Source organism: Rattus norvegicus, chromosome X (genome assembly GCF_021556685.1).
Source record: "Rattus norvegicus strain SHRSP/BbbUtx chromosome X, alternate assembly SHRSP_T2T, whole genome shotgun sequence".
Taxonomy (NCBI): domain Eukaryota; kingdom Metazoa; phylum Chordata; class Mammalia; order Rodentia; family Muridae; genus Rattus; species Rattus norvegicus.
The window spans coordinates 83,891,107-83,910,000 of record NC_141554.1 but is presented as its reverse complement, the minus strand read 5'-3'; the positions used below and the strand labels follow the sequence as shown (position 1 = coordinate 83,910,000).

The window sequence follows — 18,894 nt, the reverse complement described above, 5'->3', positions numbered from 1 at the left end:
TAATATACCCAGGAAGAATCCATCAGAAAAAAAACCTGTATTTTTCTTTGCAAGCAGTTATTAATTGAAGATATCTTCTCAGTCAGAATGAGAGCTCATATCTACTTCTTTGAGTCAGCACTGGGACCCCATATGGCTTGGGCCTTTGCAAGTCTCAATGCATGCTGACATAGTTTCTGTGTATTCATATGTAGTTCAGGTTACTTGTATCTGGACAGTACTCCTTCTTGGTAACACCTAGTCCCTGTCTTTTTTTTTTAATTGTCATTTTTTAATAAAAAGGTCTAGGCCAGCTTTGGCTACATAGTAAGAGCCTATCTTGAAAGCAATATTTATTCCCAGTCATATTCTTTTTTAATTTTTTTATTAGATATATTTCTTTACTTACATTTCAAATGTTATTCCCCTTCCCGGTTTCCTGTCCATAAGCTCCCATTCCCTCCCCTCTCGCTCCCCCACGCAGGTATTCCCCCTATACATCGCCCTTATTGCCCCCCTATATTCCCCTGCACTGGGGGTCCAACCTTGGTATGACCAAGGGCTTTCCCTTCCACTGGTGCCCAACAAAGCTATTCAATTCTACACATGCAGTTGGAGCCCAGGGTCAGTCCATGTATAGTCTTTGGGTAGTGGCTTAGTCCCTGGAAGCTCTGGCTGGTTGGCATTGTTGTTTTTATAAGATTGCAAGCTCTTTCACCTCTTATAACCTTTCTGCCTCCCTTTTCACATAAGTCCCTGAGCCCTGGGGGTGGGGTGGGAATATTTGATAAAAATGTCCCATTCAGTAATAAGTGTTACAAAATCATTCATTCTCTGCACATTGTGTGGTTGTGGGTCTCTGTGTTAGTTCCCTTCTACTAGAAGGAAAAGCTTCTCTGATGACAGCAGAGTGAGGCACTGATAGTAGCATGCCATGGAGAATAATTTTCCTGCCATGTTCCTTAACAGAACAATTGGAATTGGGTTCTCTCCAGGTTAATAACCTATCTAATCTCAGCATGTGTTCCATCTCATGGACTGAGACTTTATTATAAACTCTAGTGGCTTATTACTCTTAGAACACTTCGGCCACTCTTGAAGCAGCATGTCATGCAATAGTCACAGGGTTTATGTAGTTGTCTTGGTGGTGATTATTCTCCTCTGGTAGCATTCAGAGTATCTTCTAGTGTCATGAACACTAGCACATAGAGGTAAAGGCATTAGTTAGGCACCAGTTCAACTTCTCTATGTTCAACAGGATTTGTAAATGTTTTTTTCAACAATAGGACCTTACCATCAGTATATGGAGAGCAATCGATAGTTTTGATAAAAGTGTGATATGTTTAGGTGTTTCCATGGGGTCTCTTCAATGCAATCTCCATCCAAATTCCACTACAATTTCTTCAAGAAATGGAAAAAAATTACAGCTTCATACAGAAACAAAAAAGCTAGTATAACAAAATCAATACTGAATAATAAAAAAATGGTTGAAGATATTACTGTTCCTTATTTCAAGTGGTATAATAGATGTATATAATAAAAAGTAAAGCAGGATATTAGCAAAAAAGCAGATGCATTGATCGGTGTTATCAAATTAAAGACCCAAACACAAGTCTATAATTACAGACACCTCATTAATGACAAAGAAGCAAAAATACACAGACTGGAAAAAGATAATACCCTCAACTAATTGTGTTAGTCAAACTGTGTGACTGCATGAAAAATTTAAGTTGATGTATAGTTATAATCCTGTACAAAATTCAACTTCAAATGAATCAAAGACCAAAATAAGGATAGATATGCCGAATATGATAGAAGAAATAGTAGTGAATAGTTTTGAAGTCATCAGCACAGGAAAAGACTTCCTGAAAAGGACACCCATAACACACCCACTAAGGCAAATAATTAATACATAGGAACTCAAGAAACTGAAAAGCTTCTGTATGGCAAATAACACCATTATTCAGACAAAGTGGCAGGCTACAGAATGAATAAAAAATAACTTTAACAATACTAAATGACACAATATTAAATGTAGATGTTGTTAAGCTGTTACTGTAGTTCTCATTAGTATTATGTTATAATTGTTTTAAAATCTAAAAACATCTCTTAATTTCTTTCTGCTGAAAAGAATCATTTTAACCAGTGTTTGATGTTTGTTATTTTTCTATGATTTATAATAATTTTGGAAATCTTACTAAGATACTTTTTGAAACAAAAGAAAATGATTAACCTATTTTATTTAAGGTCAGTAAGACTAAAGTTGACATCTATTAGTCTTTGGAATTTATTCCTACATACTTGAATTTTCTGTGAAGATGAAACTCTAAATATAACTAATTTGCATGTGTATTATATATAGAAGATGATTTTATTATGTTTATAAGGTCTGACATCTGAATTAATGCTCAAGCAAAACAAATATTTTTTAATATAGTATATAACTATTCTATAAAGAATTAGGTACATTAACTATTATTTAGGAAAACAACAATTCATATTCAAGAATAAAGAAAATATATAAATGATTGCACATACACTATGCTAATTACCTGACAAAAATAAAATTCCTTACCAGTCTTTAGCTAGAAAGGTTAGAAAGGAGTCAGATGTTTCATGGTTATGCATAGACCCACATTGAGAATGTCTTTACCGTTCTCCAAGGAATAAAATGTAATTGTTACTCTAAGGACCAGAGCCTTTAAACTGAGTTTCTTACAGCCCCTGAATAATCCTTGTTTTCACTGTGAGTGGTTTAGGCTGGCATTATTTTTCATTTTTCTTGTAGTTTTGTCATGGGAACAAATTAACATATACTATACTATTCTGTATTCTCATTACACATTTTGTTTTGAGAAAGGAATTGTTTTTCTTACTTTTCTCTTGCTGTAATGTTTATTACAGGAATAAGGTACAATAGTGTGAAGGCCCAGTGCAGTCTGTGAAAGACTATAAACATTTAATAGACTCATAAACATAGACTTTAACCTTTTCAATATTCTGCAGTTTGATTGGTTGCCCATACCACTTTATCTCTACAGGTTACTAAAACTGTAAACAGGAGGAATAGAGATGGATAGTGAATCACACGGCATAAGCTCTGAAAAGGTCAAAGTTGTACAGTTGCTTATTCTTTCACCTAGAATATATACGGTTTCATAATTTCATAAAACCCACCCTGGATTTTTGTTTAGAATGGGGAAGGTAATATGCTAATGTGAGTCTGCTTTTTCTAAATGACAATGAACACAGAAGAATCTTTTTGTAGGACTTCACATATTTCTATAATGGAGCTAATTTTGAATTGCTTCCTTTAGTGGGAGACACAATAGTGGTTATGGTTGTTAAATAAAAAAAATCAATGTTTATTGTTCATATTTTAGATTGAAAAATACATGGATGTTCCTATACTCCAGCAATTTTCGCCCTCGGTATGATGAGATATCCTTGTCTTTCATTGTGCTGTTAGGTGGGATGAGAAAAATGGATTACTGTGGTAGTTGATGTCGCAAAGTGTCACTTACTTGCCTTGTTAAATAAGAACAGATTCTAGGTTGTCTAGATCATGACACTCTGAATCCATGGTATTACAGTCAATGTCTGTGGAGTTATACATAATGCTGAGGCAAATCTATTGAACATGTTGCTTATATAAATTAGAATTGCCATAGGTGTTGGTGGGAGAAAATGAAGGGCAGCACAATAGTCAATGTGAAAACAGAAATCTTCTGTCCACTCTACTTACACGCATCTCAGCAAATTCACACCCTACCATATAGTACAAAATATAGAAAAATAAACAGAGCAGTAAAACTTAGTTCCATAAACCCTAACTATGCATAATTTTGGTTTTGTATGGTTTATATTCTTAATCTTCACATTATTAGATAAATGCAATTAACATTCACATTGCACAGATGAAGAAACTGAAGCACCAAAGCTTCTATGCTGCATAGCTCCTTAAACTGCAACCCTGCAATATTATGGAGAATGGATTGACAGAGTCATGAAAATTTATGAATAAAAAGAAAATGGTGGAAAAATAATTGAGGCAACTTTTAAAATTGTTCAATGATGTTTTAAATGAAGATGGTGGTACATGTCTATAATTCTACTTCTCAGGATGCAGAAGCAAGAGGATCTGTAGTTCAAAGCTGCACAGTGATATTCTATCACAATAATCAAGAAAATAAGCAAAACAAGATTATACCTTAATTTTTTTCTGCTACAAAGCTTTTGGAGATAACTATAAATAGTCAAGCAGCATTTCTCTTATCATTCTCTCCTCCATCTGCAAATATTACAACTTGATTATCCTGGGGGTTGTTCTTTTAAATTTTAATATAATTGTCATATATGTATATATACATATATATATGTATATATGTGTATGTCAGAGAGACAGACAGAGACAAAGAGACAGTGACAAGAGATAGACAGAGACAAAGAGTGCAGAGAGATACAGAGAGAGATAGGGTGAAATTTAAAGTATTTGCATACTGCAGCAAAGATGCTGACTTAAACCCCACTGATTGTGTGTGTGTGTGTGTGTGTGTGTGTGTGTGTGTGTGTGTGTGTGTGTTACATGTGTGTGGAAGCCAGAGGATAACCATGAATGTTGTTCCTCAGAATTCACCCTCACAGGATTAAAACTTGCCAAGAAGGCTAGGCTCAATATGCAGAAGGCACCAGGAATCCACCCACCTCTGGTCAAAAGCACTGCTATTAGAAGCACATGCAGGCACCAAGTCCAGCTCTGTTTGCATTGGTTCTGGGGATCACACTCAGATCATCATGCTTGCAATGGCATTTATTCACTTGTATCTTTATTCACTATTCTATCTTAACAGCTACATAAGATGACTCCTGAAAAGACCTAAGATTTCATTGGCACAAGACCCACTTATTGCACTGGTGTGACTGTGCCCCAGTTTCTTATTTCATCTCTGTTACCCAAAGAGCATGAATGGTAATAGTGGCAAGTCTGTCCCTGAAATCTTAGCTAGGAAGATGTCATACTCATGACGTTGTCCACTGTATTGCTAGCTCTTTGCTCTAAGACAAGCATGCCTTTGCATCTAATTACTCTCTGTTGTTAATCTAAAAGAGTGCAAATGCAGGACAATTGAGGGTGTTTTTAATTCTGCTGATAATTTCTTTTATCGGTGTTAAGGAACATATTTCACATTGAGCATATTTCCCAAAAATAATTGTAAATTTTAAAATAGTGCTGAAAGCCTCACTTTGTTGAATGCATTTTAAAAAGTAGGGAAGGAAAAAAGAATGCATTCCATACTTAATGAGTTTCTGTTAGAGACTCAAGTTTCTTCAAGCTCTGAAAATCATTGTAACATGTCAACTAAATAGTCACATTGCAAATATCAACACCATTTCCACACAAGTTGCTGAATTCATAGAATGAGTTAATATATTACCAGTCCACAAAAAGACACTACTGAAAATTTTCAGTGAAGCCAGCTTTTTAGCTGAGAAAATTTTTGTTCACAAAGAGCTCCTTCCAGTATTTTTGAGGTTTTGTTTTCCCTCTCTTGTTTTAAAAAACAAAGTCCTTAAAATTTCTAACAGGAATTTCTGGTCTGCAAATGTATTTTTCATGCTTGACTTTGCCTGGTGCTTTTATTAAGTCCTAAATGTCATGTGGTGGAATGCACACTGTGAGTGGAAGCATCACACAGAATCTCCTTGTTTTGGAATTTGATTTCCAGCACCTACTGGTGAGGCTTTTCCCTCCTTAACTCAAGTAGGAGTTAGTAGTTCCAGAAGTGTTTGACAGATTAATCTTTTATTTCTTTTATTTATTGAATATTTTCTTTATTTACATTTCAAATGTTATCCCCTTTTTTGTTTCCCCTCTGGAAACCCCCATCCCAGTCCCCCTGCCCTGCTTCTATGAGGGTGCTCCCCCCACCCACCTACTTCCTCCTGCCTTCCCTGGCTGGCTCTCACCGACACTGGGGCATTGAGCCTTCACAGGACCAAGTGCTTCTCCTCCCATTGATACCCAACAAGGCCATGCTCTGCTATATATGTGGCTGGAGCCATGTGTCCCTCCATGTGTACTCTTTGGTTGGTGGTTTAGTTCCTGGGAGCTCTGGGGGATCTGGTTGGTTGATCTTGTTGTCTTCCTTTGGAGTTGCATCTTCTAATCCAGTAGTAGCTGAAAATAGGGAAGGGAAACATTTTCAGTTTGTTTAGGTTACCTGCCATTTATGCAAATGGGGAGAGGAATCATAGAAAGGGCCTTTCCCAAAAGTACTGCATTTATTCTTGGATTTTATTTTCTTTTAACTTTACTACAGGGAAAAAAATCAGACTAATCAGAGTTGAACATCATTTAGAACTTGCAAATAACAACTTAGTTTCTAGCTAACTAACAATTACAAAAATCTAAAAAAAAATATATACACTATTAAAATAGCACAAAAGAAATGCTGTGCTTATGAATGTGTATAATACAGCAATAAAACTACAGCATTAGCACACACATCTACAATACTACATACCATTGAATTAAGTGTTAATTGTGTATATTTACATTTTCTTCTTCTTTTACCCCAGGGATTGTTATTTTTTAATGCAATGCCCTTTCTTTATTCCACACTCTTCATACTCTAATTCAGTAATGCCATGCTCACAGGAGCCACTCAATAAATGTTTATTAAATAGAAGTCTTGCTATTTTTATTATACAAACTTGTATATAAAATATGAATATTTATTCAGCTAAAACTGCTGGATTTTGGAATTTATATATTTATGCGTGGAAAGAGAGAGAATAGCTTTCAGCTATTACTTATCTCGTACCCTTCTTGTCACTTCTTAATTTGACACTGAGCTTTGAGTGGGTCTTGAACAATCTGACAGCCAGAGGCATGGGACAAGGTCAGGGCAGGTCTAAAGCATTTAAAGCAACAGATATTTTACACTAAGAACCCAGTTTTATTGCACATGGGTTGAATTTTTTATGTGTCTGAGAAGAAATAAACACTTTCATACTATCAGAAAACAAGGATAACACCAGCTGCACTCTTTTCACCACAAAGGAGTCACCATTTCTGTAGAATTCCTCATTGTCAAATGGGTTAAAATACTCTGTATTAAACTATTAATGGTCTCTATACTGAATCTCTATTTTATGGTAATGCCTTTAAAACATAGTCCACCTGGCTCTACCACAGCCATTTTGAACAACTTTCAGAATGCAGAACAATATTTATTTGTATGATAATACTGGTGACTGGAGAAGTCACTAGATTGTATTGTCCCAGCTTAAGACTACTATAAGGGGATATTAATCCCAAAGTTTAGAATACCCAAGATACAATTTACAGAGTATGTGAAGCTCAAGAAGAAGAAAGACAAAAGTGTGGGTGCTTCAGTACTTCTTAGAAGGGGAAACAAAATATCCACAGAAGGAAATACGGAGACAAAGTATGGAACAGAGACTAAAGGAAAGTTCATCCAGAGACCACCCCATCTGGGAATCCATCCCACATGTAGTAGTCACCAAACCCAGTCACTATTGTGGATGCCAAGACATTCATGCTGACAGTAGTAGCTTGATATAGCTGTCTCCTGAGAGGCTCTGCCAGAGTCTAACAAATACAGAAGAGGATGCTTGCAGCCAACCATTAGACTGAGAACTGGCCCCCCAATGGACAAATTAGAGAAAGGACTGAGGTAAATGAGGGGGTTTGCAATAATATCAACCAACCAGACACCCCAGAACTCCCAGGGACTAAACCACCAACCAAAGTGTACACAAGGAGGAACCTATGGCTCCAGTATCATATGGAGCAGAGCATGGGCCTTGTAGGGCATCAATGGGAGGAGAGGCCCTTGGTCCTGTGAAGGCTTGATGCCGCCGTGTAGGGGAATGCCAGGGCAGAGAGGCAGGAGGGAGTGAGTGGGTGGTTGGGGATCACCCTCATTGAGGCAGGGGGTGGTCGGGAGATGGGGAGGTTCTGGAAGGGAAACCTGAAAAGGGATAACATTTGAAATGTAAATAAAGAAGATTTTCAATAAAAGAAAGGAAAAGCTTGTATCAATAGAGAATGAATCAGAAAGCATACATGTGGTCTCTGCCTCCTCTCCTATCTCTAGACTGTGTTGTTTGCTGAAAAGAAGCTTGACATAGGAACTTTTTCAAATGCAAAATGTTGCCCAAATGGAGCTGTGTTAGTGAAGAACTCTATTTATCAAGAAAGAGGTTTTGTATAACTTTCTTTTAGCAATATAAAATTTAAATGCATTATATAATGTAACTTAATGTAGAGACAAAGTTTTAAGAACTAATGGATATGGATATTTTCAATAAAACAATACTGGGATTTAAAAAAATATAGAGTGAGCATATACTTTGTCCCCCCTCTCTCTCTCTCTCTCTCTCTCTCTCTCTCTCTCTCTCTCTCTCTGTGTGTGTGTGTGTGTGTGTGTGTGTGTGTGTGTGTGTGTGTTTGTGTGTGTGTGTGTGTGTGTGTATTGGGGGATGCTTTCAACCCAATATTTATCCTGTCTACAAAAAAATGCAGGAACAGGGAATGGAGCAGAGACTGGGAGAATGTCCAACCAATAACCAATCCAACTTGAGACCAATCCCACAAGCCTAGCATGGCTGTCCTCTGAGAGGCTCCAACTAGCATTTGTGTCAGATGGACGTAGACGCCCACATCCAAACAGTGGATGGAGCTTGGGGTCGCTTATGGAAGAACAGGAGGAAGGATTAAAATTCATAAAGGGATAGGAACTCGACAGGAATACCAACAGAGTCAACTAACCTGCAACCTTGAAGATATCATAGACTGAACCAAAGAACATACATGCACGAGTTGGACCTAGGCCTCCCTGCACATATGTAGCAGTTGTGCAGCTTGGCCTTCGTGAGGGTCCTGAACAACTAGAGCTTGGGTTATCCCAAAAGCGATTGCCTATTTGTCAGATATGTTCTTCAAGCTGGGCTTCCTTCTCTGGCCTCAGTGGGAGAGGAAGTGCCTAGCCTCACAGAGGCTTGATGTGTGTGGGTAGGGGTATGCCCAAGGGAGTCCCCTAAAGCTCTAAAGCTCAGAGAAGTGGGGGAGGAGATGGGGAAAGGCTTGTGGGGGGGGTGTCCAAGATGGGGGACAGTGAGTAGGATATAAGGTTAATAATTAATAATTAATAATAATAATGACAGTAATATCTTAAAACAAAAAAACTATTTTCTGAAAATAGTTCTGACATGTTTAAACTTATTTTAATCAAAAGTATTGCATATCTCAAATGAACATCTACTTTGATTACTGCTGTTTTCTATAACCAAATTACATGTGTTTCTCTCCTAAAAGCTTAAAGACACATTTAACCAATAGTTATTATATGTGCATGAATGCTTTTTATTTGCTTTCTTCACCTATGTCACAGGAGTTTAATTTGTGGGACTAGATTGTGAGCCTGTGCACTTTGATGCTCTCACACAGCAATGAATGAAACCCATAGCAGAGAGTGCCCTTCAATTGTGAACAAGATGTCTATTGATATTAATGAGCTTCTTGCACAGATTGTGTGTGGTCATTTTCTGTTGCCTGAAGTGACCATTTTGTTGTGATTTGCATGTTGGCTATTGCAAAGCATAGTGTGAGCACCATTTTCTAAGTTCCCAAGGTTTCCTACGGAGGAAAAGTATACTAGAAACTTGAAAGGTTACTACTGTTTTTATTTTTAATTATTTTAGTGCATTCTCTAAGCCAACCTTAAATATGATAAAGAAAAAAGAATTTTAAGTTTAGCATTTTAAAAATACTCAGTTATTCCAATGTATTTTTAATTCATTGATGAAAATTAAAAGAGTTTTCTAGCTCAACAGAAGATTTCAATTTATGCCGTGCAGAGGCAACATATTAGTCGGTAAAATGTATTACAGGGCTTGACCAGTTAAACATCCACTTCAGACTGGAGTTCTCCGGGTGGGAAACGTGCTCTTTGTGTTGCAGACCTGCCCTTGGAAAGCTAGTGGGAACATCTGTAAACACTGCCTAGTCATCCATGGCTAGTGGTAGGGAGAGGAATGAGCCGACATAAAAGGCTACTTTTAAAATACAAAACAAAACAAAACAAAACCTAGTTTCACTTTTATGTAAAATTTAGAGAATTTCAGAATATTTCCCTTGAAATAGCATGTAAAATGTAGGGGATTAAAGTATGTTTATTTTTAATTTCAACCATTCCCAACTCAATGAGAGATTCAAAATTTAAACTTTCAGATTAAAACACTCAGCCTCTTTTCCTATGATGGAAAGGGGGCATTTGTAAAGAAATGCTTGCTGTTCACAGGTAAACAGAGCACTTTAAACCTTATCCTTTAACAATGACTACTGTATACTATTCTTCAGAGTCTCTACCAACACATCTCACAAATATGTTTTTTCCCTTCACTTTTTATACCACTGTTGGTATACTATCTACTTTTGGTTCTGATAATTTACATATGAATTCATATGCTTTGGAGCAATAGATTTGTAACCAAAATTAATATTACTTAACTATGGTTACTATCAGCCCCATGATAAGTAGACTGAGAGTGATAAAACGTTAAGAAAATTACTATTACTTTTTGTAATAGTTCCACCAAACTCAGGTCTTTATGTGGTTTGTAATTATATTTCATTTGAAGCCTAATAAACTATTGTATCTAGTTATTACAACTCTAATTTCTAAGCTTTAAAAATAAAGTTTTAAAAATATGTAAATTAGTAATCTTTTCTAGTAGAGTCTAGTGTTTTATGCATTCATCTTGAAGCAGTATAAGAAAGAAAACGTTTATCAAAAATAAATTATGTACCATGAATTTACTTTTAATGTTTTGGGGAACATACTAATATGTATCTTTTATTAATTATTTTATTTATTTAATTTCAAATGTTCCTCTTCCCTGTCCCCCTCTATGAGTCCAACACCCTATTCCCCCTCTCCTTCTCCTCCAAGAGGCTGCTCACCAACTCACCCACCCACTCCCACCTCTCCCCTCTAGCATCCCCCTTCTCTGGGGTATTAAGTCTCCCCAGGACCAAGCTCATAGCCTCTCACTATGGCCTTACAAATTTACATTTAAAACAACATTTTCTATGGTGGTGAAAGGGAGAAGGAGGAAGGACTACATAAATATGAGAATCAGCCATATTTAATGGCTTTATAATATATGAAAATAGCTCGTCTTAATGAGAAATAATATTAAAATGTTTCATGATCAAGTTCTTTCCAGGAATGGCTGAGATAATATTCATTGCCAACCATATAACAAGACAAGGAGCTAAATCAGCGTGTGTGTGTGTGTGTGTGTGTGTGTGTGTGTGTGTGTGTGTGTGTGTGTTTGTTGTGTGTGTGTGCTGGATTAAAGGGATGATCAGTGAAACTAGGTTTATGATAGAACTAGCAATGTTTCTATGAACTGAAGTCTTCTTTCCCCCATTTTAGTTACCTATACAGGAATAATGGAGACAAACTTTGTGTATCTAGAAAGATGAAAACCCATATCTTATGATTTGATCAATGTCCTTACCTTTAAGGATAGCCTGTTTTTTGTTTATTGGTTTATAGAGGAGGGTTTGGAAACAAGAGATGTAAGTGTTTATGGTTGGAGGCATGTGTCTATAAACATGTTAAATTTTGTATAGTTCACCTCAAAATAAGCTACCACAATTCTTCCTTTATACAGTGAAACTATCTTCTAATAAGGCTTTTTCTGTGGTTGAATAAGTCAACTTTCTTGGCAAACAAGAAGTCTTATAAATAGAAAACAATATTCAAACAAATGACTTATGTAGTGTGTGAATGGATATAAATTCTATATCAATAAAAGAAATGAACAAATGTCAACTCATTTCAATACACATGGGGCTTAATTTTCTGGATTTTCTTTACAAGAGTTCCTCATTTCTTGGAGGTGGCAGAAGTTGACTCGATTTGGTTTTTCTGGCTATGTGCTTTTCAATGTTCCCATAAATTTCAAAATCTACCATACAAGCTTTTCCCCATCAGTGCTCTTTTGAAAAGGCCCCTTGATTTCATTTTATCTGTAAAAGTCTTAATCAATTTTGAACATATTGTGTGTTCATTTCTCTTAATACTTTAAAAATTAACATCTGTAAGTGAGTAATTTGAAGGGTTACTACATTAAAAATACTGTCTGGGACATGTATAAAGAATATTCTACTTTTATTTTACAGAACACATAGTGTGAATGATATCGATGATTTCTACAGTGTTGCCTTTTCTTTAGGGACTTTTGGGTTTTTGAAAGTCACACATGTTTGAATTTTAACCACCAAGTCATGGAATAATTTCCACAACTTGGAGGTTCCATATGTGTCTTTAAAAAGATCTGAGAAGTGGGAGAAATACACTTTTCTCTCTTGCAAATTACTTTCAACCTCTAGTTATTTTTTACATTCTTGTTCTCTTCCTTGGTCTCATCTCTACTTCATACAAAAGATATTTTAAGAACAGAAACATATGTTCAACTTGTAGCAGTACAAACAATTAAAGCAACAATGGCAGACTAGCAAAAGAGCAAGGAAAAATCTTGAATGTTAAATATTTTCAAGGAACAGTGCTTGATTTTATTAAAGATAAATACTGCTCATGTAATAATTTAGGCAATAACTGACTCAATCTGGCTCTTTTTAAAGATAAACAACTAATTTCCATGGATAGTATTTTCCTCTTTTTGTTGATAGAGAAATAATTTATATAATTTAGTATTTTTCCCTTTTTTATTTATGCATAAGTATATAGACTATCAGCCTCTGTATGAATGTGTAGATAGACTGAAGTTACTTATTTGTCTTTATTTACACATGTGTAACACCTGCACAGTCTAGTCTCACCTTAGCACCCCTTACAATTTCTCACTATTTTATTATTCTGACATGTTATTGGAAATGAAACTTTTTGCCTTCATACTGTTAGCTATAATTAACTGTTATTGCTCTTTTATGTCCATTAATTCTTCCTAAGAAAGAGCTACAATTGTAAAGGCCTGAAAAATCCAAGACAAAAGCTATTTCTGCAAAGGCATTGGTGGGGATCTGGAAAAGCAACAACCTTAAGACAGGGAAAATCTTATGCAAAAGCACTAACTGCACTGGATTTTTAATGATAGTATCATGCTATTTATACAGAGATTGAAAAGAAGATTATCATGAAAGGCCACTGTTATGGTTATTGTTTAGAATGACAAAATTCCATAAAGGAATCAAATATATTTATATTTAATATATATGTATAATGCATATTAATATATTAATAAAATACTGGTGATTTCTATGTCTATATATTCATATCACTACGTCCTAAAATATCTGCATAGGACATAATATAGGAGTTCAAAATACACTGAAAGTTAGTTATGTGTGGCTCTTCAATAAGAAAATGAACTTTATATTCTACAAATTTCCTTACAAGATGTTGAATAAGAAATAGTTTCTGTGAACCAAAATAGAAACAATGGGTTTATTAGAATAGACTTTGTACTTGTAGATCTAACTATAAAATCAATATAGGTCTGAAGAGATGACTTTTCAGTAGTTAAAAGAGATTTCACCTCTTCTATAGAACTCCAGCTTGCATGTTTGGTGACTTACAATTACCTTCAACTCCAGGGCATCAAACACCATCTTCTGGCCTTTATGAGCATTCACACACATGTGACATATGTAAAGACATACACCCATGCACATAAATAAAAATGATTTTAAAACAATCAATATTTTGTATAAAGGGGATATATTCGTGAATATACACATAACATGTAGCATGTTTCATAGAAAACAATCACATGTGTGTGTTTTACTAGACAGCTATAAATAATGGTGCAATCTAAAAAAAAGTCAAGAATATATCATAATCATTGCCTATTAAAGTGATTAAACAATTATGACTTGTCTAAGAGAAATATCTATATCAGAGTATGAGTTGAAGAGGTATTTATTGCCAGAAACTGTATTTTGTTTATTTCTTCAAATGCACCAATCAAAAATCAAAGGCTCAGCAAAGCAGGCTTGTTTTTAAAATAGAATTGTCTCATAGTTGGCACATTACTCTTTAGCTGCCACTACAGGTAGCAGTCCCTTGTTTTATGGAAGGATTTATGAAATCAATAATACATGTAAAATTATATGTGGGAATGGAAAGATGAGTATAATAAATCAAAATCCCCCCAACTGTCTCATAATCATTATTTTTGTTTGTTCATTTTCTTCTTACAAACCAGACAGATAAGGATTCAGACAGACAGTTTGCTTGAGGTTTCTGGGCCCAGGGAGAACCTTAAGATGAACACTAACGCTTACATTAAAAACATATCCCGGTCCCTTACTAGAACGGCATGTCAGGAATGGGGAGACAGAAGAAGGATATGAGTATGTAGGAAATGTACAAGTCCAGGGAAGGTTTGGGTATACTTTCAGGATGGGGGAACGATTAGAAAATACTGACAAAGAAATTATGCTCTCTGAAAACACTAAGGAAATAGTCTTTCCCACCTGGCTTTACACCATTGAGGAGTACATTTTTCTCCAGCACATGGATATGAATGCACAAACAGGTATTGTGTTTGAGAGTGTATTTCTTAACCAAAGGGCATAAGTCAGGGGACTAGAAACCAGAATCAAAACAAAAACTAATGGTTTCTAACCTGATGCAAAGCAAATGCCTTGCTCACGCAGGATGTGCTTCTTTAAATGCTCCGCTTCACACACAGCACATGAAAGCCAGGAGAAGAAAACAGTTTTGGTTTTTTTTCTTTTTTTTTTGTTTTTTGGAAAAATGTTTTATTTAAACCCTTTAAATCTTTTACAACAATAAAATATTGCGTCAATATAAACCCCTTGACTAAAACTGCTCACATCAAACATTACAGCAAATTGTTTTCTTTTTGACACCCAACTCATCTTTGAAACAATTTCCATTTAAACACAATGCAGAATTTATTGAAAATAAATAATCGTTGGGAACTGCAATAGGCAATTTGAATAAAATAGTTGAAAAAGCAACTCTTAATGAAAATAGCGTTTATTATACATCAGTTACTAAATGAATAAACTAAATGATCTTTTTTAAATTAATAACTTCAAAAACGTTTAATATACAAAACTGTACAATTATAAAGTCGGCAGAAATATTTGGGTTAACTCAGGTTTGAACCATAGCGTTTAACTGCAAAGAAAAAACAAAAAACAAAAACAAATAACCCACCCCCCTCGAACATTTGTGAAACATGAACTGAACAAGGAAAATAAAATCACAGAACTAAAACTTAAAACTAAGAGAATGCAGAGCCTTGACAAAAAAAAAAAGAAAGAAAGAAAAGAAAAGAAAGGGTCTGGAATTTGAATTAATAGATGCTCTTCGACCTGCGGCTAGGGGAGACACAGTGTGGTCAACCTGGCAGCCCATACTAGCACATCTTCCACAAGGGGCACAAGGTTCTCTGGTCCTTAGGTAGTTTGAAGCTTTGTCTACCTCAGTTGCACCGGCAAGCTGAATCCTGAGATCAGCCTGGCAAGATCCCCTTTTGGTCAGGCCTGCTGTGGCTGGCTGGGGATGGACGCTTCACTGGGCCAGCACACAGTGCTTGCTGGGGATGAGGTGCACCTGTGAACCTGTCCTGTGTGTGGATTTGAGAGAAAGCTAGCCATAAAGCCACGGCAACCGCTTAATTTTGGGATCTCTACATAGTCTAAGGAGATTTTTTTTTAGTTTTTTTTTATACAGTAATACGATACACACAGCTATCTACACACATACGTTTGCACGCGCACGCCACACACGCACAGAAATACATACACACAGATTTTTTTAAAAAGAAAATAAAAGCATAAACTTAGCCGCCCAGGCGCTTGCTAGCTCGCTCAATCTTTGCCATGGGCTTCCACCAGCTGTGCTTGTCAAAGACACTGAGACCAAGAGCTCACTCAGACCTTGGTATGTACAAGAGGGAGGAGGTGGTGTGCGGCTGGACCAGAATCTTCTGACTTTTGCCAATTATTTTATTGTCTCTCTGCACAAAGCAGAGGATGCCTACCCTCTCACCACCCTACCGAGAGCGTTTCTCACCCTGAGAGCGAGCGGCAAACTGGAGGTGAACTGAACAGGGAGGCGCTGGCCCAAGCGGTTGCCAGCGTCTTTGGGTAGCGGTCTCCGTTGAAAGCCACCATTTGTGAAGGCCAAGTCTTTCATCTAGGAGAGTGTAAGTAGGGTAGCGCAGGTTGTCAACCCGACTGTGCTGGCAGCCTGTGGGAAACTTCACGCACAGGCATTCAGGACCTCGGTGAATTCAGAATTCTTCCGGTCGTTCACACCCCATTCTTCGCGCCACAGCTGAATCCTTCTGGGGCACCGGGATCTATGCTGTGGAAATCTTCAAGGACTCCACAGTTCCGTGAAAGTCGGGGAAGGGGGCAAAAAAAAGCAGCGAAATAGCCTTCAGGCTACTTTGCAAACCCATTCAGTTTGCTTGTTCTGCCCATATAGGCACTCAGTCCCCCGGGGGAAAAATAGAAACATCAACAACTTTCTCCACTCCTCTCCTCTCCATGCAGATTGCGGGAGTGCAGGAGGTGAGCATTTTTCTCTCTCCTCCTTCCAGCCTCCCCTCCCTTTTTTAGCAATTAAAAACCCATCAGCTCAATGAAGAAATAATAATAATAGCAATAATAACGTGGAGTGGTCGATTAGATACAAATTATCTCACAAATATTGTGTACAGCTTGTAGTAAAACACCGCAGACATTTAGAAACGCTATAGAAGTTTTAAAAAATGCAAAACTAGTCTATTGTAAAACAGATTTCACCTGAAATACAGCTGCTATAACCAAGGCGCTGAAAGGTTATTCATAGGCACACATCTGTCTTCCACCCTTTCCCGCCCCCCACCCGTTACCCAGCTCCTGCCCTTCTTAGAGAGGAGCAACCAAACAAATCTTACTCAGAGTAAACAATATATATTGATCAGCAGAAAAGGTTGGAGGGAAATAGCCCTGGCAGCAGGGAATATGGGGTCCCCACCTGGACTGCTTTAATATAATTGTGTTTCAGAGTTGAGAAGCTTGAATGTGTGTGTGTGTGTGTGTGTGTGTGTGTGTGTGTGTGTGTGTGTACACACACGCGCGGGCGCGCGCGCGCGCGTCTGTGTTTCTTTTCAACATAAGTCATAAGAAGTTAGAAACCCCTGTGAAAGAAAGGAAGAGCTAGCAAGCTAGAGAGATAGCAATAATAAAGAATGTAATGCTGAAAGGAAGGTAAAGAGAGAATTGTATCAGCACTGCTCCCAGTGCAGCGGGCCACCTCCTTGCTTCCTCCAGTCAGAGATCGTGGCAGGACGCATCTGTTTTCACCGTGTGCGAATAAACCTCGTGTGGCTGCTGATCCCCTGGCGGAGTCATTCTTTTTTCTTTTTGTCTTCTATTACAGAACCAGACACGTACCACTTCTTTCTCCAACTGGAGACTGTCTGCCAGCGAGGAGATCTCCTGTGCTGCAGGCTTGGGACACTTGAGGAAATGCGTTTCCAGTACGCCCTTGACACTCACCTCAATGGAGGTTCGCTTCTTGCGTTTACGGCCCTGAGCGGCGATCTTGTCAATGCTGGTCGGGCTTCCTGTGGATGAATCAGCCTCCTCCAGCCACTTATTTAGCAGTGGTTTCAGCTTGCACATGTTCTTGAAGCTCAGTTGCAAGGCCTCGAACCTGCAGATGGTAGTCTGCGAGAACACGTTGCCATACAGTGTGCCCAATGCCAGCCCCACGTCGGCTTGCGTGAAACCCAACTTGATTCTTCTTTGTTTGAATTGTTTGGCGAACTGTTCCAACTCATCAGAGGTTGGAGTCTCTTCATCCGAGTGGTCCTGGCAGTGGTGCGAGCCCAGCTCACCATGGTCTGGAGGCTCCCGGAGCACTGGATGCAGGCTCTGTGTGGAGGCAGCAGCTGGTGGTGGAGTGAGTCCCCCGTGCTCTAGCATACCACTCACGGTGAAGCCTGGCTGCGAGTACACATTGAGAGGTTGGCCGCTGGACGTGATGGACGAGTTTGGAGCCGGGCTCGCTCCCCAGGCGTTCGGATGGTTAGTGTGGGGCGAGTGGTGGGCTACGTGAGGCGAGCGGTGATGGATGATTGCTCCCAGTTGCAGATCTTCACGTCCCGGCTTCACGTCCTGCTGGTCCAGGGGGCTGGTGGCCAATGTGGAGGACCACGGGCCCCCGTCGCTCAGACTGGTCACCCAGTGATGCCCGAGGGGATGCCCATTGCTGGGAACTCCCTGCAAGTAGTCACTTTGGAGAAGTTTCTGAGGATTGCGGAAAGGACTTCCCTGCTGCATGCCCGCAGAGTCCGCATGGACGAGGGAGCTGGAACTGAGAATGCTGTAGGGATTCGAGGCAGCTGTGGCCATGGTCGATGAGGATCCTCTACTAGTTATAATGTGGCAAAGGGAGCAGCTTCAGCCTTTGACATCTATGGTGCGGGGGAACCAAAGCCGCTAGCGCGGGTTACCGGCACCCGCCGAGGCCAATCGCAGTGCGACTTGGCCTGGCCAGGCATAAACACAGCCAATGGTGGTGCGGGAGGCCGAGCTCGCTTTCCAAATTAGGCTGGCGAAGCTCGGGAGTTTCAGTGAGACCCAAGCAGGAAGTGAATCAATCTTTAGGCTCCATTGGCTGCCTAGCTCAGAGTGGCAGCGGCTCTTTTAGTTAACCCTTTCCCCCCTCCCTCCCGGAGACTACATGATTGTTTGTGGCGAATAAATGGAAGGGACATATTTGTATGGAGAGGCAGTGAGGAGACTAACTTCAGTTTCAGGTCTCCTTCTAGTTTATTTAAATTAAAATAAATAAAGAAAGAAAACAAATTAAAATAACATTTGAT

The 18,894-nt window shown here is 38.3% G+C and overlaps 1 protein-coding gene across 1 annotated transcript; it reads right to left on the bottom strand.

Moving 5' to 3' along the window:
* Positions 1–17,175: 17,175 nt before the first annotated feature.
* Pou3f4 (POU class 3 homeobox 4) lies at positions 17,176–18,453 on the bottom strand. The gene is given in 1 exon segment (NM_017252.2): positions 17,176–18,453. A coding segment is annotated over 1 exon segment (1,086 nt). The 5' UTR covers positions 18,422–18,453; the 3' UTR covers positions 17,176–17,335.
* Between the last annotated feature and the right edge of the window lie 441 nt (positions 18,454–18,894).